The sequence below is a fragment of the Pipistrellus hanaki genome, assembly GCF_964339955.1.
Source record: "Pipistrellus hanaki genome assembly, chromosome: 3".
Classification (NCBI taxonomy): domain Eukaryota; kingdom Metazoa; phylum Chordata; class Mammalia; order Chiroptera; family Vespertilionidae; genus Pipistrellus; species Pipistrellus hanaki.
The window spans coordinates 108236036-108262098 of NC_140505.1; the positions used below are offsets into that span (position 1 = coordinate 108236036).

General features: G+C 39.9%; 2 protein-coding genes across 12 annotated transcripts in view; both read left to right on the plus strand.

The window, feature by feature from the left end:
- RAD51AP1 (RAD51 associated protein 1) overlaps positions 1-12541 on the plus strand; it is a 32913-nt gene extending 20372 nt beyond the window's left edge. For 4 of the 9 annotated variants that reach the window (XM_084880355.1, XM_084880352.1, XM_084880353.1 and 1 more), the window contains 3 exons: positions 1035-1193; positions 6713-6853; positions 11779-12530. In XM_084880355.1, coding sequence (XP_084736481.1) covers positions 1035-1193; positions 6713-6853; positions 11779-11915 — 437 coding nt within the window. In that variant the 3' untranslated portion in view covers positions 11916-12530. Of the gene's footprint in view, positions 1-1034; positions 1194-6712; positions 6854-11543; positions 11730-11759 lie in introns of those variants that run through there. The other 5 variants (XM_084880357.1, XM_084880354.1, XM_084880358.1 and 2 more) reach the window with 5 other exon arrangements.
- Positions 12542-12569: 28 nt separating this feature from the next.
- The window catches only part of DYRK4 (dual specificity tyrosine phosphorylation regulated kinase 4), a 66646-nt gene continuing 53152 nt past the window's right edge, over positions 12570-26063 (plus strand). The window contains exons 1-2 of one of the 3 annotated variants that reach the window (XM_084880337.1): positions 12570-12834; positions 25804-25928. The gene's annotated coding sequence lies outside the window, so the exon portion shown is untranslated. Of the gene's footprint in view, positions 12835-14317; positions 17632-25803; positions 25929-26063 lie in introns of those variants that run through there. The other 2 variants (XM_084880334.1, XM_084880336.1) reach the window with 2 other exon arrangements.

The window sequence follows — 26063 nt, forward strand, 5'->3', positions numbered from 1 at the left end:
TGTATTGTTATTAATACCACCAAGGTTATCATTTTGAAAGAGTAGCTAATGTTATATCTTTCCATTGTTTTCAAAAGTTACTGAGCTAAACTGGTAAAATCAAAAGTAAAGATTACTAATGGGAAATTATAATGAGAACTAGAGGCCTGGTGCATGAATTTGTGCATGGGTGGGGTCTGGCTGTCCTGCCCTGATGGGGCTGATTGGGGCTAGGCCACAGGCCTTTGGCCAGCTGGTCCTGCCCCCAATTGGGGGGTGGGGGCAATCAGGAGTGAGCTGGCAGGGGGGAGGGGTAGAGGGAGGTTCAGGAGGCCAATCGGGGCCCATATTGGACCAGTCATAGAGACCAGTCATTCCGGGCATTTGGCTTTTATATACACTGAGTAGCCAGATTCTTATGATCTCTGAATGCATAACAATCTGGCCACTCAGTGTACTTCTCTTTAGTACCTTATTTATTTGATATCAAAGATACTATAAATTGTGCACCTGATCAATTTTCCCCATTACACTGGCTGATAGAAAGCTCAGGGCAAATAGGTGGTTGATCTCCAGTAAAGGTCTAGAATACTTTTGGTACCCATTTGAGATACAAATACACTGAGTGGCTAGATTATTATGCATTTAGAGATCATAATAATATGGCCACTCAGTGTATATATTGTAGAAGATAGTAATAGCAAACAATTCTAATTTGCTTGCTGTAAGCCAGATGTTATTGTACATGCTTTACTTATATTAACCCATTTAATCCACACAACAACCCTGTAATGTAGATTTTATGGTTATTCCCACCTTATACATGGGAAATTGGGGCACAGTGCAGTTAGCAAGCAACCTGTCTGAGGTCACAACAACATGTAGGTGGAGGGGCCAGGATTCAAACCCAGAACCATGCTCTCCATAATTGCAGTGTTTCACACAGGAAATGGCTTAAGAATTTTTATAAGAATCTAGTGCAAAAGCTGTAAAGTCAAGGCCATAGAAGCCTTACTTTTTATAACAAAACTGAAACATGTAATCTTTTGTTTTAGGTGAAGATTCTGAAGACGATTCTGATTTTAGTGAGTGCGAAGATAATGACAAAGACTTCACTATGAGAAAAAGTAAAGAAATTAAAAAGAAAGAAATGAAAGTTAAATCTCCAGTTGTAAAGAAAGAAAAGAAAACTAAATCCAAATGTAATGCATTAGGTAAGCTTAGTTTAAAATACATTTATAAAGAAAATGTATTTAATTTATTTAATGAGTTTCTCTTATCTTTGCCTTTGGTCTCCTTACAGTTTGCCAGTGTTCATTTCTGGTTAAAATACATAGAGGAAAGCGGGGTGGGGTGGGGAAGGCAGAACAGCAACAAGAGTACTGAGCTCCACTACCTATCTGGCACTTCCTGTGTATCACCTCCCTTTAGCACCGACAGCACCCTCTGAGATAGCAGTTATCACCTGCATTTTGCAGTGAGAAAACTGATGTTCAAAGATATTAAATAATTTGTTGAAATTCTTACAACTAAAAAGTGAGAGGCTTGGATTTGCTCCCACAATTGTCCATTTTTAGTGTAAACTCTATCCACTTGACCACATTTTCTCCAGGCAATTTAAACAGGCAACTTCACACTTCGCATGATTCAAACATCTTGCTTTCATGCTTGTTTAATCTTTTATTTGAGAACCCTTTGTCACATGTTTAGGGCCTTTTTGTTTATTTCAAAAGTAATTCCATTAGAAATCATTTCTACAATAAAACTTTTGCAATTTATGACAATATCAACATGGAATACTTGTTTCTTTTGTAAAAGAAGTTAGGATATATATATTTTTTAAACCACACTGTAAGAAACAGCTTTTCTTTTTTTTCTTTTTTCTTTTTTTTAATATATTTTGATTTTTTTAGAGAGGAAGGGAGAGAGATAGAGAGCTAGAAATGTCGATGAGAGAGAAACATTAACCAGCTGCCTCTTGCACACCCCCTACTGGGGTTGTGCCTGCAACCAATGTACATGGCCTTGACCAGAATCGAACCTGGGACCTTTCAGTCCGCAGACCGATGCTCTACCACTGAGCCAAACTGGTTTCAGCTGAAGTTAGGATATTTTTAACTCATATGGTAGATTATTATAATATAACTTACATTAAACTGATTTGTTTCACTTGATATATATTTTTATGTCTTATTTGCTTAATATAAATGCTTTTTTGTAACTAAAGTTTCCATTATTCAGACTCCATTTATTAATGATAGGAGTTGCTCTTGCCTTAAATAGCATGGTATTGAATACTTGCTAATAAATAGAATTAAATACTGATTGAGTCAGATTTCTCTCTCTACTGTATATTAAATTAATGAGGTTTTAATTATTTTCTTTTGACAGATTGATCTGGTTTCCAGAAATTACATTTTAAATGTAGGGGCTTTTAGAGATAAAGCTGTCATTAGTTTTTAATTTGTGCTGTAAAAAATTACCACAATCTTAGTGGCTTAAAATACCACAATGTATTTTATTACAATTCTGCAGATCACAAGTTAAAAACGATTCTCACTGGGCTAAAGTCTAGCTATCAGCAGGGCTGTGTTCTTTGTGGAGGCTCTAGGGGAAAATCCATTTCTGATTTTTCAGCTTGTAGAGCCTGCCTGTGTTCTTTGACTAGATGCCCATTTCCATTTTCAGAGCCAGCAATGGCAAGAATTATCTCACATCACAATGCTCCCACTCTCACTGCCCTGCTTCTCACTTTCACTTATAAGGACCCTTGTGAGAACACTGGGCCCATCTGGATAATTCTTTATTTTTTTATTTTAATAAATCTTTATTGTTCAGATTATTACAATTGTTTCTCCTTTTTCCCCTCTATAGCTCCCCTCCACCCAGTTCCCACTCCACCCTCTGCCCTTACCTCCCCACCACTGTCCTCATCCATAGGTGTATGATTTTTGTCCAGTCTCTTCCTGAACCCCCTTACTTCTTTCCCCCTGAGAATTATCAATCCACTCCAATTCTTTGCCCCTGATTCTAATATATTCACCAGTTTATTCTGTTCCTCAGATTTTTAATTCACTTGATTTTTTAGATTCACTTGTTGATATGTATTTATTGTTCATAATTTTTATCTTTACTCTTTTCTTTTCTTCCTCTTAAAGAATACCTTTCAGCATTTCATATAATACTGGTTTGGTGGTGATGAACTCCTTTAGCTTTTTCTTACCTGTGAAGTTCTTTATCTGCCCTTTAATTCTGAATGATAACTTTGCTGGGTAGAGTCATCTTGGTTGTAGGTTCTTGATGTTCATCACTTTGAATATTTCTTGCCACTCCTGTCTGATCTGCATAGTTTCTGTTGAGAAATCACTGATAGTCGTATGGGTGCTCCCTTGTAGGTAGTTAGCTGTTTTTCTCTTGCTGCTTTTAATATTCTCTCTCTGTCTTTTACTCTTGGCATTTTAATTTTGATGTGTGTTGGTGTGGTCCTCTTTGGATTCCTTTTGTTTGGGGTTCTATGCACTTTCTGGACTTGTAAGTCTATTTCTTTCACCAGATGGGGGAAGTTTTCAGTCATTATTTCTTCAAATACGTTTTCAGTATCTTGCTCTCTCTTCTTCTGGTACCCCATAATTCTGATGTTGGTACTCTTGAAGTTGTCCCAGAGGCTTCTTACGCTATCTTCAAATTTTTGGATTCTTTTTTCTTTTAGCTTTTCCAGTTGAGTGATTTTTGCTTCTTTGTATTTCAAATCTTTGACTTGATTCTTGCGTTCCTGTAGTTTGCTGTTGGATGTCTGGATAATATTTTTTATTTCATTGCATGTTTAATTTCTAGTTGGTCCTTTTCCATACCCTCAAGGGTCTCGCTAAATTTATCGGCCTTTTCTAGGAAATTCTTTTTTTTTTTTTTTTTTTTTTTTTTAAAGAATAAAATCGTTTTTTACTTACATTCAGGTGAAACTTCTGGGAATTAAACACAAATTTTATTACAACAAATTTTACTATAGTTAGCTTATTGCTTTTCTACATGACATGATGGAGAAAAAAATCTTATTTTTAAACAAATTTATATATAATGCTATTTTCTCTAGGAAATTCTTGAAAAACCTTATAACCGTGGTTTTGAATTCTATCTTCAGTCGTTAGTTTTCCTCCATTTCTTTCGTTTGTGATCTTTTTCTTTGTCTCCGCATTTTTTCTATTTCCCTGAATTGGTAGGGTATCTTTGTGTGCTAAGGTGACCTATATGGTCCAATGGGTCAACCTTCCAGTTACTTGAGATGGACACTCTTGGTGCATCCCTTTATGGACTGTGTGTACAGTCTTGTTGTAGTTAAGTCTTGATTATTGTTGGTATCAGTGGGAGAAGATGACCTTCAGGCCAATTGGCTGTGAGGATCAGCTGTGTCTATGCTGGGAGACAGCCTTATTCAACTAGACTTGAAAAATTGCAAAAGCCTCTGTGCTCAGCCTGGATGGGGCAGAGTTTCAGGGTAGAGCCTATAGCCTTGGCTTCCTGTCAGCCCCACCCTGTGAGGTTCCTGGGTCTCAGTGTCCCTCAGTGTCCCTCAGTACTCGCTGCAAGCACCTCTGGGAGAAAGGCACCCTCGAGTTTCACCAGACTGCCAGACAGTCTAGTCCACATGTGTCAAACACAAGGCCCGCGGGCCAAATCCAGCCCGCCAGGCCTTGCAATGTGGCCCGCACCGCGCTGTCATCACTGCACTCTGCTGTCAGTTTATGACATTGTCAGTTTATGACTGTTCAGTAAACCATTCGGCCCGCGATTTAGGCTGGATTTTAGATTTTGGACCCTTCTCTGATTGAGTTCGACACCCCTAGCTCTCCTCCAATGAATCTGGATTCCCAGATTCCCACCCAGAACTGGGGTTCAGCACAGTCTGGAGCTTTTAGGGCAATCCAGCAGCACAGTCAACAGTCCGTCCTCTGCTTGCATTCATGTTCTCACCTCCGGAGCTCTGCCTTTTGCCGCTCCCCTGAGTTTCCACCTTACAGCCCAGATTCCCCCCGTATGAGCCTAGGTACCCAGGGTCTCGTCTGGAACTGGGATTCAGTGCAATCGAAACTGGGGTTCAGAGCAGTCCAGAGCTTTTATCTCCTTCCCGCTAGAGTACAGTACAAGCTTTTACAGCTCCTCTGATTTTCCTTGTGGTTTTCTCTTTCCTTCTAGTTGTAGAATTTCCAGTCAGTCAGCTTTCCTGTGGTTCTGATGTCCGTTTTGTCTTTTAGTTGTATTTTTAAAATTGTGCAAGGCTGCAGTTTAGGTGTTTACCTATGCTACCATCTTAATTTCTCCTCCAAAAGTCAGTTCTTTAATTTTGCTAGCCACATTTCATGTGCTCAATAATATGTGGCTAGTGGCTACTTAATTATTTGCATAGAACAAAACATAAAACATTTCCATCATTGTAGGAAAGCTTCTGTTGAACAATGCCGATTGAGGGAATGTAGATGTTAATATCAAATGATATAGAGCAAGAATTTTCATATTTATATGCTTTTAGATGCCCCTCTAGGTATCTCAAAGCAAGCATTATCTGAAAGTCAATTTATATTCCACCTTCTTTCATGTCCCCCCACTTCAAAAAAAAAAAATCTAAACTGATTCTTTCCTGTGTTTATTCTCGGGGTTAATGGCACCATCAAGCAGTGTGCTCATGACAGGAACTTGCAAGTCATCATTACTTCATCTCCATCACCACCTCCCCCACTTGATTACTAAAAGATATCTGATCTGCTGTTTTCCCCCTCCATTCTCCCTCTTAGTTCAGGCCCTTAGTTCGGATTACCATAAGAGCCTTCTCAGCAGTCTACTTGCCATACACTACCATCAGAAAGATGTTTCATAGTGCAAGTACTCCTGAGAAAAATTAATGCAAGACTCCTTCACTGGTATGCTAAGCTCTCAATCAGTGATCTGTACCCTGTCTATTTCTCTCAACTTTCCAACCTTTTCCATCTGGCTCAAGCATACTGAACCAGTAGCTGCCCTGGAACTTGCTGCATCCTCCAGCTTTGCTCTTACTCCCTCTGTCTGGAAAACTTTCTCTAACTCATCTTTACCTTTCAGCCTTGATTTGGTTCAAATTAACCTCACCTACCTCCCTGTGACTTTTAAACCTATGCAGATTTATACACAGAGTGTAGGTTCCACCCTACTTTAGTCTGTCATATCTCTTTATCACACTGCAGCATACACATCTCTTTATTTTGCTGCCCTTTCCTCTAGAGTCCAGTGACTAGACCATAGAAATTCCTTGGGAGCACAACTGATGAGTTTCACTGTTTGAGACCCACCTAGATCCTAATATATTGACTCAGTGAAACATACCGATGAGACACTACATGCAATGTTTAGAAATATGAACTTTGGAGTCAGACCTGCTTCCTAATCCTTTTGTTTTGTTTACTGGTGATCAAGCCATAGGCAGTTTGCTCAATCTCTGTTCCCTAGCTGCTGACATTGGGGATAGTAATATCTGTATCAGAGTTGCTGTAAGAGTTAAATATAATGTTTATGATGTGCTTACTACACTGCCTATCATATAAATGCTCATAAAAAATGGTTATTCTTAGGCTTTCAATAAATATTTATTGATTAATAACTTTTTCAAAACAATACTGCTTTTTAAATTTATATAACTATAATTTTTACATATACATGCTGGATTTAAAATCTATTTTATGTGTGTTTTTCTAATACATGACTTCAGTAGACTCTGCTCCAGCTGCTGTTAAATCAGGATCTCAGCCCTCATCAAAAAAGGTTTCTCTTTCTTCAGAGGCAACTAGGAAACCATTACAAATACACAGTCCTTCAACTGAAAGCAAGAGACCTAAGTGGGTCCCACCAGGTATGGTATATTTATCAATCAAGGGCAGGGGCTTGGAAAATTACCACTGGTAGATTGTTTTCCTCATTGTAAACGGTATATATAGGTATTACATTTTCTTCAAAACCGAGGTTTTGCATTTATTCATCATTTTATCATTTCCTCATATTGAGCATTGAGATTATTTATTAGTTTTTAACGTTATAAATAAGGTTGCAATAAGCACAAACATCCTTATTTTATATGTCTGTGGGCACATCTTGATTATTTTCTTAGGATAAATTCCTAGTAAAAGAATTATGGTGTCAAAGAGTATTAACAGTTAAGATTCCTATACATGTTTTTAGCAACAAATCTGTTTGCTCAAGACTTGCTGACCTCCACAGTCCGACTGAAGAAGCATTAGGGCTCATATGTGGGAATTCCAGCATTTAGCAAATGCCCTAGCAAACTCAACCTCCGTCTCGTACAAACCAAACTTGACCTTATTTTTGTTTGTTTTCTTTGTTCCATAGCCAAGTCTCACTGATACTTCAAAATTTCTTTGACCTTCGCTCTTTTGACATTACTAAAACCCTAACTCAGTCTTGTTCATTTTATATCCTAACTATTAGTGCCTTCCTAATAGTTCTGTCTCCACTTGCCTTTGTCCATCCAATTGACTCTATTCCAGTGAAAATTTTTGGCCCTTAAACATGGTGTTTGTATTCTTCTGTCACAGCTTCTCTTTATGCAATTTTCTCTTTCTAATAAATCTTTCCTCATTTGTCCCCTGTCCTCTGAGTTATTCCAAGTTTACTCAGGTTTATTTTACTTCTTTTCAGTGATATTCTTGGTTGTCCCACAGTGGTCACTCCTCTAGTCATAACTAGGTATTAATAGATAGATTTAGTCCTGAGACATGATTATTTAATTTCTGAGTCTTCATTCTATCATCTGAAATATTAGGCACTATATAATCTTTAATATCTTTTCCAGTTAAAACATCTAAGATTTTTTTTTCACAGCATGTTTTATTTTATTATTATTTTAAAATAAATTTTTATTGTTCATATTATTACAAATGTTCATTTCCCTCACCCCCCCATTGCTCTCCTCCACCCCACCCTCTGCCCTTTCCCTACCCCCCATTGTCCTCATCCATAGGTGCACAGTTTATGTTCAGTCTCTTCCCACATCCCCTTCTACCCTTTTCCCCAAGAATCGTCAGTTCACTCCCCTTCCATACCTCAGATTCTATTATATTCAACAGTTAATATTGTTCATCAGATTTTTTTTTAAATTTCCTTGGTTTTTAGATTCACTTGTTGATAGTTACATATTTGTTGTTCATAATTTTTATCTTTATTTACTTTCTCTTCTGAAAGAACCCCCTTCAGCAATTCATATAATTCTGGTTTGGTGGTGATAAACTCCTTTAGCTTTTTTTTTATTAGTGAAGCTCTTTATCTGACCTTCAATTCTGAGTGATAGCTTTGCTGGATAGATTATCTTTGGCTGTAGGTTCTTATTATTCATCACCTTAAATATTTCTTGCCATTCCCATCTGGCCTGCATGGTTTCTGTTGAGAAGTCAGCTGACAATCGTATAGGTGCTCCTTTATAGGTAACTACCTTCTTTGCTCTTGCTGCTTTTAATATTCTCTCTTTGTCTTTTGCTCTTGGAATTTTAATTATGATTTGTCTTGGTGTGGTCCTCTTTGGATTCCTTTTGTTTGGAGTTCTATGCACTTCCTGGACTTGTAAGTCTAATTCTTTCACCAAGTGGGGTAAGTTTTCTGACACTATTTCTTTCAGTTTGTTTTCGATACCTTTCTCTCTCTCTTCTTCTGGGACGCCCATAATTCTGATGTTGGTTCTCTTGAAGTTGTCCCAAAGGTTTCTTACATTATCTTCAGTTTTCTGGATCCTCTTGCCTTCTAGCTTCTGCGGAGGAGTGTCTTCTGGCTCTTTATGTTCCAAATCTTTGACTTGATTCTTGCGATCTTCCATTCTGTTTTTAGGACTCTGTAGAATATTTTTTATTTCAGACAATGTATTCTTTATTTCTTGTTGATCCCTTATCATTTCTTGTTGATTCCTTATTAATTCTAGTTGATCTCTTTTCATATCCTCATAGGTCTTATCGATCTTTTCTAGGAAATTCTTGAAAAACCTTAAAAGCGTAGATTTGAACTCTATATCCAGTCGCTTTTTGTCCTCCATTTCTTTCGTTTGTGATTTATTTCGTTGTCTCAGCATTTTCGCAGCTTCCCTGATGGGGCGGGGGGTTTCAGGGTGGAGGCTACATCTTTGACTTCCCTCAGCCCCGCCCTATGCAGCTCCTGAGTCTCAGGGTCCTTCAGTACTTGTTGCAAGCTCCTCTGAGAGAAAGGTGCCCTCGATTTTTGCCTGCTACCAAACAGTCTAGGCTCTCTCCCAATGAGCCCGGTATTGGGGTTCAGTTCAGTTGGAAGTGGAGTTGGCGGTGGCGTTCAGAGCAGTCTGAGCCCCTGTCTCCTTCCCGCCAGGGCAATCCTGCGGCACAGCCAACTGTCCCTTCTCTGCGCGCAATGTGCGCGCCTCTGGGACCTCCTTTCGCCGCTCCCCTGGGGTTCCGCCTTACAGCCCAACTCCCTCTGTTTGAGCCTGGGTCCCCGGGGTCTGGCCTAGAACTGGGGTTCAGAGCAGTCGGAACTGGGGCCCAACACAGTCGGAGCTTTTATCTCCTTCCCGCTAGGGAACGCCAGCCAGGCACTCAGCCGCCCCTCCTCTCTGGCTCCTTCCTCTCCTCGCACTCCGTGTGTCTCCATTGCCTTAGGCTTTTACAGCTCCTCCACTCTTCCTTCTGGTTTTCTCCTTGCTTCTTGTTGTAGAATTTCCAGCCAGTCGACTTTCCTGTAGTTCCGGGTAATGTCCATTTTATATTTTAGTTGTATTTTATTGAAATTGTTGTGTGCGGCTGTGGCTAGGTGTTTACCTGTGCAGCCATCTTGGATTCTCCCCACAGCATGTAAAACATCTAAGATTTTAATGAGGACTTAAAATTTTTTTGGAGAAGGAAAGGAGGAAGAATTAATGATGCAGTGTCATTAGAAGGATGATCCTCAATGTATTTCTCCTGAGAATAATCAGTGATTCCCCAACAAAAGGAATTTTTTAAAAAAATGATATAATGACAAGAAATTTAAAGGTAGCATAATAAAGATAGAAAGTAAATAATGGAATGAAATGGCATGCATGGATAAAGAGTTAATATAAAGCACAAAGTGCTCATAGATTCATTGTGTGAAAGGGAGGACAAGGAATGTGAGAAAATTGGACCTGAGTCATAAACTTGGGTGAGGAAGGATTGTTGGACTTGGGAGTTTATACCCCTTTGGTAGGAAGCAGCTGTTGCTCAACTCCACCTAATTGTTTACATGCAGGATTATTTCCAGACCTGATTTTTTTCAAGAGAAATCAGAGATCTAGATTTTAATGTGAAATCTAGTTTTCAAAATTATTTTTTTACACCATGTGGATCAATATATCTGAGTGCTAGATTTGATCTCAGGTTGCCCATTAGTTACTGTTTTATTCAAATATGAGAAGATCATCAAGATCCCAATGGGAAAATGAACCAAAGACAGGAACATATTAATAGTTCCAAGAAATACAACTAGAAATAAATATGAAAAGAATTTCAATCTCACTGGTAATTAAGGATATATAAATGAAAGTAATAAAATACTATTCTATACCTCAAACTAGAAAGTAATAAAGCAATATAATTTAGGGCACTCTGGGTTTTAGGGTAGCAGGTATAATTATTCTATATAATAAAACCCTAATATGAAAACGGACCAAACGGCGGAACAACTGGTCACTATTATATGCACTGACCCCCAGGGGGCAGATGCTCAACACAGGAGCTGCCCCCTGATGGTCAGTGTGCTCCCACAGGGGGAGAGCTGCCTCTGGCTGAGTGCAGCAACAGTGGCAGGAGTCTTTCCCACCTCCGAGGCAGGGTTAAGGAGCTGGCCTAAGCCAGCAGGTGGACATCCCCCAAGGTGTCTCAGACTGAGAGAGCACAGGCAGGGCTGAGGGCCCCACCACCAGTGCACGAATGTTATACACCAGGCCTCTAGTTTACTATAAATCCTTTATTGATATAACAGCTTGACAGGATTCATAAAAATAAACCTGTCCTTTGGCCTAGGAACTAGTCTTAGGAATTAACTCCTTAAAAAGAATTCAAAAGTAGAAAAAGTAATAAGTGGCCAGATTTTTATAACTTTATATGAAAATGGTAAACACTTCAAAAGTTTGTTAAAAGAATTTTATATATGACACATACATGCAATTAAGAATGATAAATCAGGTGGTTAGAAACATGGAAATATTCATAAATCTTTACCTGAAGAAAAGTACACACAGTTGCACTTTGACTACAATCATGATCAATTATGGACATTTAAGTGGTTAAAATTTGAAATTTAATACTTGCTGGAAATAATTGCTACATTAGAATGGTAGCATAAATGAAGCCTGTATAAATAAATTAAAATAGTATTTGTCATGTTTAAAGTGATTTAGTAATTGAAAAAATAGATTCTTTCAAAAGAGTATTTGTAAAAAGTACAGGATTTTTAAAAATGCATTAAAATTTTATTCTGTTTTAGAAATTATTACATTCATCTTTTTGTGCATCTACAACCAATGTTATTTACTTTTAACTTATGTATTTCAGCTTTTACTCTTAAAGTTTTGGAATCATGACCTTGCCTTCTGGGGATGTTTGAAAATGGACAATACTATATTTTTTTCTGGTCTTTAGAACTTCTGTTATTTTGAACTTGTTTATAACTTGATAGAACCTGTATAGCAGAATAGTGCTTAACTATATTTTTTGCTTTTGTTTTATAAGTGTTTTTTTTTAAGAGATTTCTAACATCATCAGCATCAGGTGATGTGTTTTCTTTCAGCGGTATCCGGAAGGAGCAGCACCAGCAGCAGCCCACTGGCAGGGGAATTTGTTAAATCTCCAAATCAGAGTCTCCGCCTTGGCTTGTCTAGATTAGCACGTGTTAAACCTTTGCATCCAAACATTGCTAATAGTTGAGTGTGTTTGTAAGGAAATGTTTCTTTAAGAGAATCACAGTTTGACAAGTGTGTTTATATTGTAATATAAAGGAATCCTTTAACGTCATAAATTATCTCTACCTATTTTGTGATTATGTTCTCTGAAAAGCTACTCAACACTTTGATAAGACATTAGTTTATAAGAATTATCTTGTAATATCATTTCCTTCTGATGAGAATATTCTACATCTTTATAATACATCACTGTCATTAGTGTTTATCTATTTGACATGGAGGAAGTCCACATTATTTGCTACTTTATTTTCTAGTAACATGAGGGTTCTTTCTAGCTTTGACTAGTTTATGGCATTTTTGTTCAGAGTTTATCTGGCAAAAGAAAACATTCCAATTTTTTTCAGGACATATATCTGAAATATGTTACTTAGGCTGCATTGTCAGTTTTATTGCCAAGATGCTTATTATTTTAGTCAAATATTTTTATAGGAAGAATTCATAATGAATTTCCATATTAAAACAGTTGCTATAATGTGACATGTTTTCTACTTAGCGATAGATGGTTATTATATAGCAGATAGAATTTTATGACATTTTGTGAAGTACTCATTGTCAAAACCTGTAATAAATATGAAAAAGTCTGGTATGATCTTTTTCTTGATTCCATTGCATCTATCTGTCTCTTCTCTGTCTGCATCCTAGCTAATAAAGAGGTAATATGCTAATTGACCGTCACACCCTCACAAAGATGGTGGCACCCACAGCCACAAGATGGCAGTACCTAGTCCCCACAGCCCCGCCTGGGCGGCAGGCATGCAGCTCAGCCACTCCGCGCCCCTGCCTCCAGAGTCTCCTCAGTCCCCCAGCAGCCCAGGGCCAGCCCGAGGCACAGGCAAACTTCTGATGGCAGCTGTCAAGCCACCCAGGGCCAGCCCAAGGTGCAGGTAACCAGGGTCAGCCAAGGCATGTGTTGCAGTGGCAGCAGCAGCAGCGGTGTGATGGGGGCATTGCCTTCCCCTGATCGCTGGGTCACCTTCTGCTTCTGAGAGCTCCCAGACTGTGAGAGGGGCAGGCTGGGCTTAAGGACACCACCACCCCCATCCAGTGCATGAATTTTCATGCACTGGGCCTCTAGTTTCATGATAAAATGAGTGCTTAGGCAAAAACATTAGCCTTTTGTTATAAATATAAAAGAGGACTGTTTAAAAGTAATCACTTTATGTTAAGTCAGTACTTTTGAGGGTGGCTGTTAAGTACCTAATTATTCCTATTATATTAGTTAATTTAGTTTTTTAGGAAACTTAGATCTGAATTTGTGAATAAAATAGTAATAAATATTTTATGTTGTGAAAATTTCATCTAACTCCTGGTCACTTTTAATAAAAATTCTCCAAATTACAATAACCATTTTATTTTTTTTATTTTTTTAAAATGTATTTTATTGATATTTTACAGAGAGGAAGAGAGAGGGTTAGAGAGCTAGAAACATCCATGAGAGAGAATCATCGATCAGCTGCCTCCCTCACACCCCCCACTGGGGATGTGCCCGCAACCAAGGTACATGCCCTTGACCGGAATTGAACCTGGGACCTTTCAGTCCACAGGCCAACGCTCTATCCACTGAGCCAAACCGGTCTCAGCACCATTTTAAAAATGTCTAATGTGGCTCTAGCTGATTTGGCTCAGTGGATAGACTATCAGCCTGCTGACCCAAAGGCCCCCAGTTTTGATTCCTGTCAAGAGCAGGTACCTTGGCTGCAGGCTTCTCCCTGGCCAAGCCTTGGGTTAGGGTGTGTGCATGACACAACTAATCAATGTGTTTCCTTCACATCAATGTTTCTCGTTAGGTCTGATCAAATAATTGAATTGATACCTCCTTCCCTGAGGACTGTCCTTTAGGCCACTTCACAACAAACATTCCCTCTTGCTTAGGCCACATTCCACTTGCTAAGATTATTATCTCTTTCCCACAGACCTTCCTAGTATCTGGACTCACCCAGAGAATTCTCCACCCAGAAAAAGCCCGCCTAGAGTCTTTTAAAAATCTCCCATTCCTTGTTCCTAGGGGCTGGCGCCATTTAGGGGCTCAGCCTATCTGGTATCCAGATGACCTAATATATACTAATAATAGAGGAATATGTAAATTGTCTGGGATGCCATCACAGTAACAGTAATGACCGAACAGCAGACTGCATGGGGTGACCAGGCTGGCAAGGGGGTTAGTGAAGAATGACCAAACAACTGAACAGCAGGCCAGCAGGGGTGGCAGTTGAGGGCAACCAGGCTGGCAAGGGAAAGGGGGGGGGGCAGTTGAGGGCGACCATGCCAGCAGGGGAGGGGCAGTTGGGGGTTACCAGGCTGTTAGGAGAGGGGGGCAGTTGGAGGTGACCAGGCCAGCGGAGGGGGCAGTTGGGGAAACCAAGCTGGTAGAGGGGGACAATTGGGGGTGACCAGGCCAGCAGGTGGATAGTTAGGGGCGATCAGGCCGGCAAGCAGAGGTAGTTAGGGGTGATCAGGCAGGCAGGCAGGTGAGCAGTTAGGAGCCAGCAGTCCCAGATTGTGAGAGGGATGTCTAACTGCCGGTTTAGGCCCATTCCCAGGATTGTGCCTAAACTAGCAGTCAGACATCGCCTGAGGATCTCTGGATCAGAGAGGGTGGAGGCTTGGCTGAGGATACAACCCCTCTGTGCACAAATTTTGTGCACCGCGCCTCTAGTAAATTCGTAAGGCCTCTATTAAATTTGCAAATAATTGAATTGATACCTGTACCCTGAGGACTGTCCTTTAGGCCGCTTCACAACAAACATTCCCTCTTGCTTAGGGAGGAGGTCATGCATTTCTCCTTCAGTTACCTTAACATCTCTGTAAATAAAAATGTGTAATATGTAGCTCAGTTCTTCTTGGCTTATGAAACCATGTAAAAATATGTAATTTAGAATTATGATTAAAGTAAGCATTTGCTTATTGCTATTATCTATTTTTATTATCCAGTGTATATTTTTACATTGTCATATAACACCTCACCAACCCTACCCCATTTTTAAACTATATTTTTCAGTTATACAGTATTGAGATACCCTATATATTGCAGTTCAACAGTAAACATTAAGAGCCCACTCTGTATTAGTTACTGATGTAATTGTTTAATCATCTGGCACAAGCTCTATGAACCTGTTTTCTCTGTAATTCATAGTTTCTATTGAAAATTACTGTAAACTTTGTTAAACTGGCCTTGCACAAAGCACTAATGAGCTCATTAATGTTGCCAAATCCAGTACACCTTTTTCTCACCTAATCTTTTAGAACCTTATTCATCATACTCTGAGTGTGGGTAACACTATTCTTTCATAATTTCACCCCACCTCCCTACCTACTCTTCATTATTTTGCAGCTTTCTAATTTTCTGTCACACCCATTTTTCCCTTCATGGTGTCATATTCTATGATTGTATTCTTTTCTGCCCTTTAAAAAGAAAAACCAAAAGCTTAGGAGATTTCAAGCTCCAGTGGTCACCTACGTGACAGTGACTGCTGTGTCAGGATCTTTAGTCTAGATCTCACTTTGCATAAGACCTGTTGCCTTGTCCGTTGATAATTTGATATATTAAGTCATCAATAACATCTGCCCCCACAATCTTCCCTCCTATATTTTATTAGTAAATGGCATCACCACAAACTCAGGTGTCTAAGGCATTGTCACCCTTCACACCCAATTGCCTAGCTTTAATTCCTCAATTGCTCAAAACTGTTCTCTCCTTTGACTTGTCTTTTGTTCCAAACACCATCACTTAACTACTTTTACAGGCATCCTTCCTTTGATTCTTAACCTACTCTGGCCTACCCTCCATACCATTATTGTCAGAGGGAGGTTTCTAAAATAAAGCTTGAGCATGAACACCTTCTGCTTAAAATCCACACACATACACCTTGGCCTGATAAACTCACAAGATATTTTGAATTAGTCTGACCGCTGCCTGAAACCCATGTTATTGTGCCCTCAGAACTCTGGGCCTTCAGGTTGTCTCTTATTTGCCTTCTTTACATTATGAGTTCCTACTTGTCTTGAAAACTCAAATTCAACTCAGCTTTTCTGAAAGATTTATTTGAATGAATGTTTCCTCCTTGGACCAGACTGTATTCCCTCTGGCCACCCTGCCATCATCTTGTATAATAAAAACTTAATATGCAAATCAACTAAACAGCAGGACAGGGTCGCTATGATGCACACTGACCACCAGGGGGCAGACATTGAATGCAGAAGATGTCCCTTACCCTCAGCCCCAGGCCAGCCAAGGAGGGTGCCAGCAGGTGCCTCCCTATCACTTTGCCAGTTGCTCCACAGATTGGCCCTGATTGCTGGTTAGGCCTATGGACCCTACCCATATATGAATTTTGTGCACTGGGCCTCTAGTTTAACTATAACTTTCCTTAGTTTTCTTGTTTTTAAAACCTAGTGCAGAAGCAAGTTCTCTAAAAGTGTTCATATAATGAACACACTTTATTCAAAACTTGTTCTATGGATTCTGGTAACCACAAACTTTGAAGAGGAAAACGAGTCTGCTCTGTTTTGGTCAACTATAATCTATCCTTGGGAAGTCCTCCAGTTCTTGTTCCAAACTTGAAAGAATTGGGACAAGAAAATTGTAGCAGGATAAAAAGAGATGTCTTTTTCAGGTTGATGTAAAAGGTGGTTCAGGACTGGTCCAGAGCCTTAAGTCCTTTCAGCACCAGAGTCACAAAAAGGGCTGACACAGTTTCTATAGTGACAGGAGGAGGGTGTGGTCCTCCAGCTGCATTTCCAGGCACCAGTAGGTGCCTCTCCTCCCACCTCTTACCCCCACCTGAACAAAGGGCAAGAGAAGCCACAATCTGCTAGGTCCAATTGGTCCTTCCAGGGTAAGAAGCACCAAGGCAATGAGGGAAGGAGGTTGGGAAAGCAGGGAGAATGAAAGGCCTACAGAATGCAAAAAAAAAAAAAAAAAAAAAAAAAAAAAAAAAAAAAGTAGAAGGGGGGAGGTAGGTAGGAGGAGAGAGGGGCGGCTCTGAGTGCAGAGAGAAGGCAAATAGAATATTAAATTTTGCTCTGAGAAGCTTCAACCTCACAACCCGACATTGACAATGTTTCTGCTAATGGAACATTGCATCACTGACGGCTGAGTGTGGGTAGGGAGAGATGGATTTTAGGGAAATCAAGACCTACCCTAAAACTGTTTCCAACCCTGACTCAAACAACGTGGGACACAAAATTCCTACCTCCTTTCTTTATGTTCACTGTATGTCCAAAGTGAGTCCCTGACCATTCGTGGGTGAGGGTCTGGCTGCTATTAGCTATTCCTACCCAGCCACAGTCCCGCACATCCCAGGTCAACCAGAACCAAATCCTCGACACAAAAACACTTTAAGGTTTATTCCTTCAGACAACACTTTCAGGTGCTACTTGCCACTCCTCTGGGGTAATTACCAGTATTAGGTGTTTTGGTGTGTGTGTGTGTTTTCCTTAAAAAGGGGATGCAAAATTTGGGATTTTTCAGAAGTGTAGTTAATGTGTGATATTTGCTTCGTTTGAAATGTCCATCAGCCATTTCAGGACTTACGTAACTTGTGACCCTTTGGACAATTTTTAAATGACTGACAGTCCAGAATCTTAATTCATGTTTCACTGTTCAGGTTTAAAGGAGAACTTGGCAAAATGGTGAGGCCATTTAAATGAAAAGTTCAAACTAAGAAATGACAAATTTACTAGTAAGTGTCCGTTGCCAGTCAGTCTTTTTTCTAATTATTTATCTTTATGGTTGAAAGTATTACAGATGTCCCCTTTGGTGTCTCTCCCCGCCCCCCCCCCCCCATTAACCCCTCTATCCTGCACCCAACCCTCCCAAGCCTTCACCACATTATTGTCTGTGTCCATGGGCTATACATATCTCTCAATATAAAAGCCTAAGTGACCGCTTGACTGTTTGACCGGTAGCTATGATGCACACTAACCACCAGGGGGCAGATGCTCAACGCACAGGCATGGAAACATGGTACAGATTGATGAATCTCAGAGGAAGTCGGGGAGAGATTAACCAAAGATTTTATATGCATACTAGAGATCCAGTGCTCCAATTCATTCACTGGTGGGGTCCCTTAACCATAGCCTATGGGGATCAGGCTGAAACTGGCCTGGTGCATAGATTCATGTACAGATGGGGTCCCTCAGCCTGGCCTGTGGGGATTGGGGTGAAACTGGCTCTTCAACATCTCTCTCTCTTTTAAAAATAAATCTTTATTGTTCAGATTATTACAATAGTTTCTCCTTTTCCTCCCTCTTCCCATAACTCCCCTCCACCTGTTCCCGACTCTACCCTCTGCCCTTACCTCCTCCCCGCCCCACAGTCTTCATCCATAGATATATGATTTTTGTCCAGTCTCTTCCCATACCCCCCACACAGACACCCCTTTTCCCCTGAGAATTATCAATCCTCTCCCATTCTATACCCCTGATTCTATTATATTAACCAGTTTATTCTGTTCCTCAGATTTTTAATTCACTTGACTTTTAGATTCACTTGTTGATAGATATGTATTTGTTGTTCATAATTTTTATCTTTACTTTTTTTTCTTTTCCTCTTTTTAAAGAACACCTTTTAGCATTTCATATAATACTGGTTTGGTGGCGATGTACTCCTTTAGCTTTTTCTGATCTGTGAAGCTTTTTATCTGCCCTTTAATTCTGAATGATAACTTTGCTGGGTAGAGTAATCTTGGTTGTAGGTTCTTGCTATTCATCACTTTGAACATTTCTTGCCACTCCCATCTGGCCTGCATAGTTTATGTTGAGAAATCAGCTGATAATCGTATGGGTGCTCCCTTGTAGATAACTGTTTTTCTCTTGCTGTTTGTAAGATTCTCTCTTCGTCTTTTGCTCTTGGCATTTTAATTAGGATGTGTCTTGGTTGGTCCTCTTTGAATTCCTTTTGTTTGGGATTCTGTGCACTTCTTGGACCTGTAAGTCTATTTCTTTCATCAGGTGGGGGAAGTTTTCTATCATTATTTCTTCAAATTGGTTTTCAGTGTCTTGCTCTCTCTTTTCTTCTAGCCCCCCCATAATTCTGATGTTGGTACTCTTGAAGTTGTCCCAGAGGCTTCTTACACTATCTTCAACTTTATGAATTCTCTTCTCTTCTTGCTTCTCCGGAAGAGTGTCCTTTGCCTCTTTGTATTCCAAATCTTTGACTTGATTCTTGCATTCTTCTAGTCTGCTGTTGGGTCTCTGTATATTTTTTATTTCAGTTAGTGTATGTTTAATTTCTAGTAGGTTTAATTTCTTTTTTATATCCCCGAGGGTCTCATTAAATTTATCAGCCTTTTCTAGGAACTTCTTGAAAAACCTTATAACCATGGTTTTGAACTCTATATCCAGTCTTTTGTTCTCCATTTCTTTTGTTTGAGATCTCCTTCCTTTTCTCGGCATTTTCGCTGCTTCCCTGAGTTGGTAGCGTAGCTTTGTTGGCCTGCGTGTCCTATATGGTTCAATGGGTCAGCCTCCCAGTTACCTGATGTGGACACTCTTGGTGCACCCCTTTGTGGACTGTCTGTACACCCTTGTTGTAGTTAAGTCTTGATTGTTGTTGGTGTCACTTGGAGGAATTGACCTCCAGGCCAATTGGCAGTGAGGACAGTGTCTATAATGGAAGAATTGCTGTGCTGGAGACACGTTTATGGGGAGGATTTGTTCCTGTAGGGCTTTGGTGCTCACTTAGTCTGTTTCTTGAATGTGTCCCTTATGATAGTAGTTGAATTCTATTTTCATCTCACACTAGATACACTAGTTTGTGGATCTCCAATGGGGTGCAGTTCAGCTACTGTCTGAGGCCACCCTGCAGGAGCTACAGTGAAAACCACAGTCCTCTCCTCCCTGCTTGGAGCTTGGAAGCTTTGGAGCTATCTGTACCAGGTTGAAAGTTTGCTAGGTTAAACTGCAATAGAGAAGGCCATTCATATGCAAAAGCCGCTGCTTAGAGCTTGGGTGTGTTTGTAGATTGTGCAGGGCAGAGTCTCAGGGGTCTCTAGGCTAGGGTGTGGCAAACAGCAATGGCTGCCAGTCAGCCTCTCTGCCTCTCTGACCATGTCCCTGCATTTCGCGCCCCAGCACAGCAAACAATTATTCTTGCACACAGCTCTGTAAGCAAGCCACCCTCATTTTCTGACCCGATTGCAGACAGTCTAGCTTCTCCCCAGAAACTGGATTTCAGAGAGATTGGGAGTTTGTCTGTCTTCAGGTTGAAGAAAGCAATGCCTGCCACAACCGAGATCCCAGCCCATATCGTGCTCGGGCCCCTGTACCTCAGTTTTTCAGCTCTTGTGCCTTGAATGCTCCTTTCTCTTTCAATCAAGTTGTAGAGCTTCCTTTCAGCCAGTTTTTCCATGGTTCTGGGTGATAGACGTTTTGTTTTTAGTTGTAGTTTTGAAATTGTTGTGTGCAGCAGCAGTTTAGATGTGTTTACCTAAGCCAGCATCTTGGATCTCCCCTTCAACATCTCTTGAAGGGTCCTAGATTGCGAGAGGATGCAGACCAGGCCAAGTGACCCCACGAGTACACGAATCTGTGCACCAGGCCTCTCGTATGTAAATAAGTTCCTGGCTAATTTTGCCGCCGCCCCCCCCCCCCCCCCAATCCCTGCCTTTCCTCTGAAATTCGGTAGTATATTCCAGGTTTTATGTATCTGGAACTATTTTGTTAATTAGTTTATTTTGTTATTCCACATGCGTGAGATCATGTAAGACTTATCTTTCTCTGACTGGCTTATTTTGCTTAGCATAATACTCTCCAGGTCTATTCAAACTGTTGTAAGTGGTAAGAGTTCCTTCTTTTTTCTGCCAAATAATTTCCATGGTGTAAATGGACCACGGCTTTTTTTACCCACTCATTTGCTGATGGGCACTTAGGTTGTTTCCAACTTTTAGCTATTATAAATTCACTGCTAGGACCATAAGAGTGCATATCTTCTTTCTGATTGGTGTTTCTGATTTCTTAGGATATACTCCTAGAAGTGGGATCACTGGAACAAATGAGAGTTTCTTTTTAATTTTTTTATGAAACTCCATATTGTTTTCAAAAGTGGCTGCACCAGTCTGCATTCCCACCAGCAGTGCACGAGGGCTCCCTTTTCTCCACTTCTTCACCAACACTTGTCATTTGTTGATTTGTTGATGGTAGCCATTCTAACAGATGTGAGGTGATACCTCATTGTCATTTTAACTTGCATCTCTCAGACTATTAATGACTTTGACCATTTTTTCTGTTTTTTGTTTTGTTTTGTTTTTGTTTGTTTGTTTGTTTGTTTGTTTTTTCCCTTCTGTATGTCCACTTTGGAGAAGTGTCTATTTAGGTCCTTTGCCCATTTTTAAATTGGATTGTTTATCTTCCTTTTGTTAAGTTATATGAGTTCCTTATACATTTTGGAAATTAATCCCTTATCAAATGTATCATTGGCAAATATGTTCTCCCATGCAGTGGGCTCTTTTTACTTTGTTGATGATTTCTTTTGCTGTGCAGAAGCTTTTTACTTTTATGTGGTCCCCTTTATTTTCTTCTTAGTTTCCCTTTCCTTAGGAAATGTATCCATATTGCTACAACAAATGCCTAAGATTTTGCTGCTTATGGATTCTTCTAAGATTTTTATGTCTTTTATCCATTTTGCATTTATTCTTCTATATGATGTAAGTTGGTGGTCTAGTTTCATTTTATGCATGTATCTGACCAATTTACCCAACACCATTTATTGAAGAGACTGTCTTGACTCCATTATATGCTTTTGCCTCCTTTTTCAAATATTAATTGAGTATAATGGCTTGGGTTGATTTCTGGGTTTTCTGTTATGTTCCATTGATCTATATCCTTGCTCTTGTGCCAGTGGCAGGCTGTTCTGAGTAGAGTGGCTTTGTAGTATAATTTGATATTTGGTATTGTGATTCCTCCAACTTTGTTCTTCTTTCTCAATATTGCTGTGGCTATTTTTTTCTTTTTATTTATTTCTTTTTGTTGTTGTTCCATATACATTTTGGAGTGCTTGTTCTAGATCTGTAAAGTAAACCATTGGTATTTTAATGAGGATTGCATTGAGTACATAGATTGTTTTTGGTAGTATGGACATTTTAATGATATTGATTCTACCAATCCATGAATACTATATATTCTGCCACTTGTTTATATCTTCCTCTATCCCTTTTTTCAACATCCTGTAGTTTTCCAAGTACAGGTCTTTTACCTCCTTGGTTTAGTTTATTCCTAAGTATCTTAATTTTTTGTTTCAATGGTAAATGGGATTGCTTTTTTAATTTTCTCTTTATGAAAGTTCATTATTGGTGTATAAAAATGCCATAATGACAGTTTTACTCCTCCTTTCCATTTTGGATGCTTTTTAATTTTTTCTTCTTGTCTGATCATTGTGGCCAGGACTTTCAGTACTATGTTGAATAAGGGTAGTGAAAGCAGACATCCCTATCTTGTTCCTGTTCTTAGAGGAAATGGTTTTAGTTTTTGCCCATTGAGTCTGATGTTGGCTCTAGGTTTGTCATATATGGCCTTTATTATGTTGAGGTATGATCTCTCTATTTCCACTTTGCTGAGAATTTTTACAAAAAATGTGTGTTCTATTTTATTGAATGCTTTTTCTGCATCAATTTATATGATCTTATATTTTTTGTCTTCCAACTTGTTTACATGATGTATCACATTTATTGATTTGTGAATGCTGTACCAGCCTTGCATCTCCAGAATAAATTCCACTTGGTCGTGGTGTATGATCGTTTTTATTTTTAATATTAATATATATTGTATTGATTTCAGAGAGGAAGGGAGAGGGCAATGGAAATATCAATGATGAGAGAGAAACATTGATTGGCTGCCTCCTGCATGCCCCCCATTGGAGATCAAGCCCACAACCTGGGCATATGCCCTTGACTGGAATCAAACCTGGGACCCTTCAGTCCGTAGGCTGATGCTCCATCCACTGAGCCAAATCAGCCAGGGCTATGATCTTTTTAAGGTATTGCTGGATTCAATTTGCTAATATTTTGTTGAGGATTTTAGCATCTATGTTCATTAGAGATATTGGCTTGCAATTATCTTTATTTGTAGTGTCTTTATCAAGTTTTGGAATTAGGCTAATTGTAGCCTTATTAAAAGAGCTTGCAAGTGCTCCTTTCTCTTGGATATTTTGGAATAGTTTGAGGAGTATAGGTGTTAGTCCTTCTTTGAATGTTTATGTACTTCCCCTATGAAGCCTTCCAGGCCAGGGCTTTTGTTTGCTGGGAGTTTTTTTTATTACTGTTTCAATTTCATCAGTTGTTATGGGCCTATTCAGGTTTTCTGAATCTTCCTGATTGAGTTTTGAAAAATTGTATTTTTCTATGGATATGTCTATTTCATTCAGATTGCTCAGCTTGTTTTGGAATATAGTATTTTTTATGATCCTTTGTGTTTCTGCCTGAGCTCTCCTAACCACGCTCTGTGGAATTGTCAGGGAGATGGACCTAAAATACAAAGCTGGTATTGTCACCCTTAGAATAGCCACACAGCCCTCAATGTCCTACATGGACTATATGACATTTTACAATCTAACCCCTTCTCTGGCCCTCTACCAGCAATGTCCAACGACTCAAAGTTTCTTGAAAAGGCAATGCTTTTTTATACTTTTGTATTTTGCAGTCTCTTCCATCTGCCCTTGACTTTGTGCCTGTCCTGTTCATTCTTCAAGGACAGTTCTACCCTACGCAGTCAGGTGTGAAGACTTCCTCAGCATTCCCAACAAAGTTAGTCACCACCCTGAAGTGTGCTGTTAGCTCTTTGCCCAGACCTCTGCTGGTGCGTTGGTCTCCAGCACCCTAACAGCCTGTCTCCAGGGGTCTCCCTCCTGGAGAATGAGCTCTCCTTAAAGGCAGAGGCCACGTCATGTGTACCAGGAGAATTGTTTAAGCAAATGTTTGTAGAAAGGAATGAAGGGGAGGGAGAGGTAAAACCATGATCATTTGCCGAGAATCAACTATTACTTTTGCTTGCCTCTGCATAGGACTTTTGCATGTTCTCTTGAAAATTCTGTTAGTGTGTTTGTGTATGTGTGTGCATGCACGCGCGTTAAAATTAATGTTCCAACCTACCTTCCCCAACCCCACTTCTCATTAAATGTTTTACAGTTATTTTTTTTCTAGATCCTTCAATATACATGATAAAGAAAAGCAAATATCTTGTGTGTGTTTTTTTAGGTAAATATGGAATCACTAGAGGCCCAGTGCATGAAATTTGTGTGTGTTCCTCAGCTAGCCTGTGCCCTCTCCAATCTGGGACTCCTTGAGGAATGTCCCAGCAGGATTGGGCCTAAACAGGCAGTCAGACATCCCTATCACAATCCAGGACTGCTGGCTTCCAACCGCTCGCCTGCCTGCCTGCTTGATCACCCCCTAACTACTCCCCAGCCAGCCTGAACGATACCTAACTGCTCCCCTGCCAGTCCAATTGCCCCTAACTGCCCTTCCTGGTCGCCCCTAACTGTCCTCCCCTGCAGGCCTGGTCCCTTCCCCCCTCCCCCCAACTTCCCTCCTCTGTAGGCCTGGTGTTCCCCCCCATCCAACTGCCCTCCCCTGCAGGCCTGGTTACCCTTAATTACCCTCTTCTGCAGACCTGTTTACCCCCAACTACCCTTCTCTGCTGGCCCGGACAGCCTAACTGCCCTGCCCTGCCAGCCTGATCACCTCCCAACTGCCGTTCCTTGCAGGTCTGTTCCTTCCCAACTGCCCTCCCCTGCTGGCCATATTATGGTGGCCATCTGTGTCAACATGAGGCAGCCATCTTTGACTACATGGGGGTGGTCATCTTGTATGTTAAAGTGCTGGTCAATTTGCATATTACCCTTTTATTCTATAAAGATAGAATATGATCCATATTTTTCTGTATTTACTCAATATATTATGGACAGACATAAAGATTTACCTCATGTTAAAAATTACTATCTCACATATCATAATACATATGTGACATATTTTTAAACTTCTCATATATAGACAAGTACTTTTTTTTATTTTTTGACATTACCATATGCTCAATGTTGCTGTGATGTTTTCAGTTCTCTGAATAACTTCAAAATTGTGATTCTGTCACTATGTCTACAAGAACTAATAGAGTGCTTTGCAGAAGCTGTGATAGCATTTGCATTGATTCCTGTTCTGTCCCTATTTTGTGTACTCTTAATTCCCTTGATTCTTTCTAGTCTTAGGGGCTGAAAAGGGACTTCCAGGATACTGGAGTTTCACAGTGGCCCGCTAACAGAGTAGAATTATGCCAGTGGCATAAGAGCTCTCTAAGATGCTACCTTCCTTTTACATATATCACCACTTTAACTAGACTCCATATGCTTATGTGAATTATTTTTTTCATCTTGCAGTGAGTTCTTTATTTGTAGAGCTGTGCTCTGAATGAAGAAGGTACAAAGAGGCCAAAAGAGATCCAGGAACAGCATTTCTACCAATTATTTGCCCTTTCTCTATAGACATTAAGCTACCAAGTAACCATTATTATATCTATATTTTAGAACAAAAGGTATTTGTGACAAAAAAATGATTTACTTTGCAGTTAACTAGGGGAAATAGTTCTTTCTGTAGGTGTCCTAGCTGCTCACCACCTCAGTAAGTCATCTTCCCCTGGCTTTTATCACCCTCTCCCTGAGCACAGGACTAATGCTACAGTAGGATGTCTCCCCTCCACAGTTGTCATAAGGGAAACAAAAGGAGCAGCAGAGACTCAGCCACTGCTTTTAGGCCTGCCATGCTTTTTCCTCCAAGCCTGCCACATGTTCTTTAGGCCTACCCCATTTGGGGGCCATTACTTACATTTTGCTCCTACTGCCAATTGATTTTTTTACTCTTCCTCTACAGGACTAAAATATATGCAAAAAAGCCAAGCAAAGGCAGTTTGACATCCATCCATATTGGGGGGGAAAAAAGAAAAAACAAAAACAAAACAAAACAAAACAAAAAAAACAGATATCATCTTTGTAAAGGTAAGGATCCTGGAATTTCATTTGGGGAAGAGAATGGCACATCACAAAGACTTGGGGGCCCAGAACCCAATAGTGATTGTTGTACCCCAAGCATTTTACAGAGGGAGAAATTGTGATTCAAGTGGAGTTAACTAG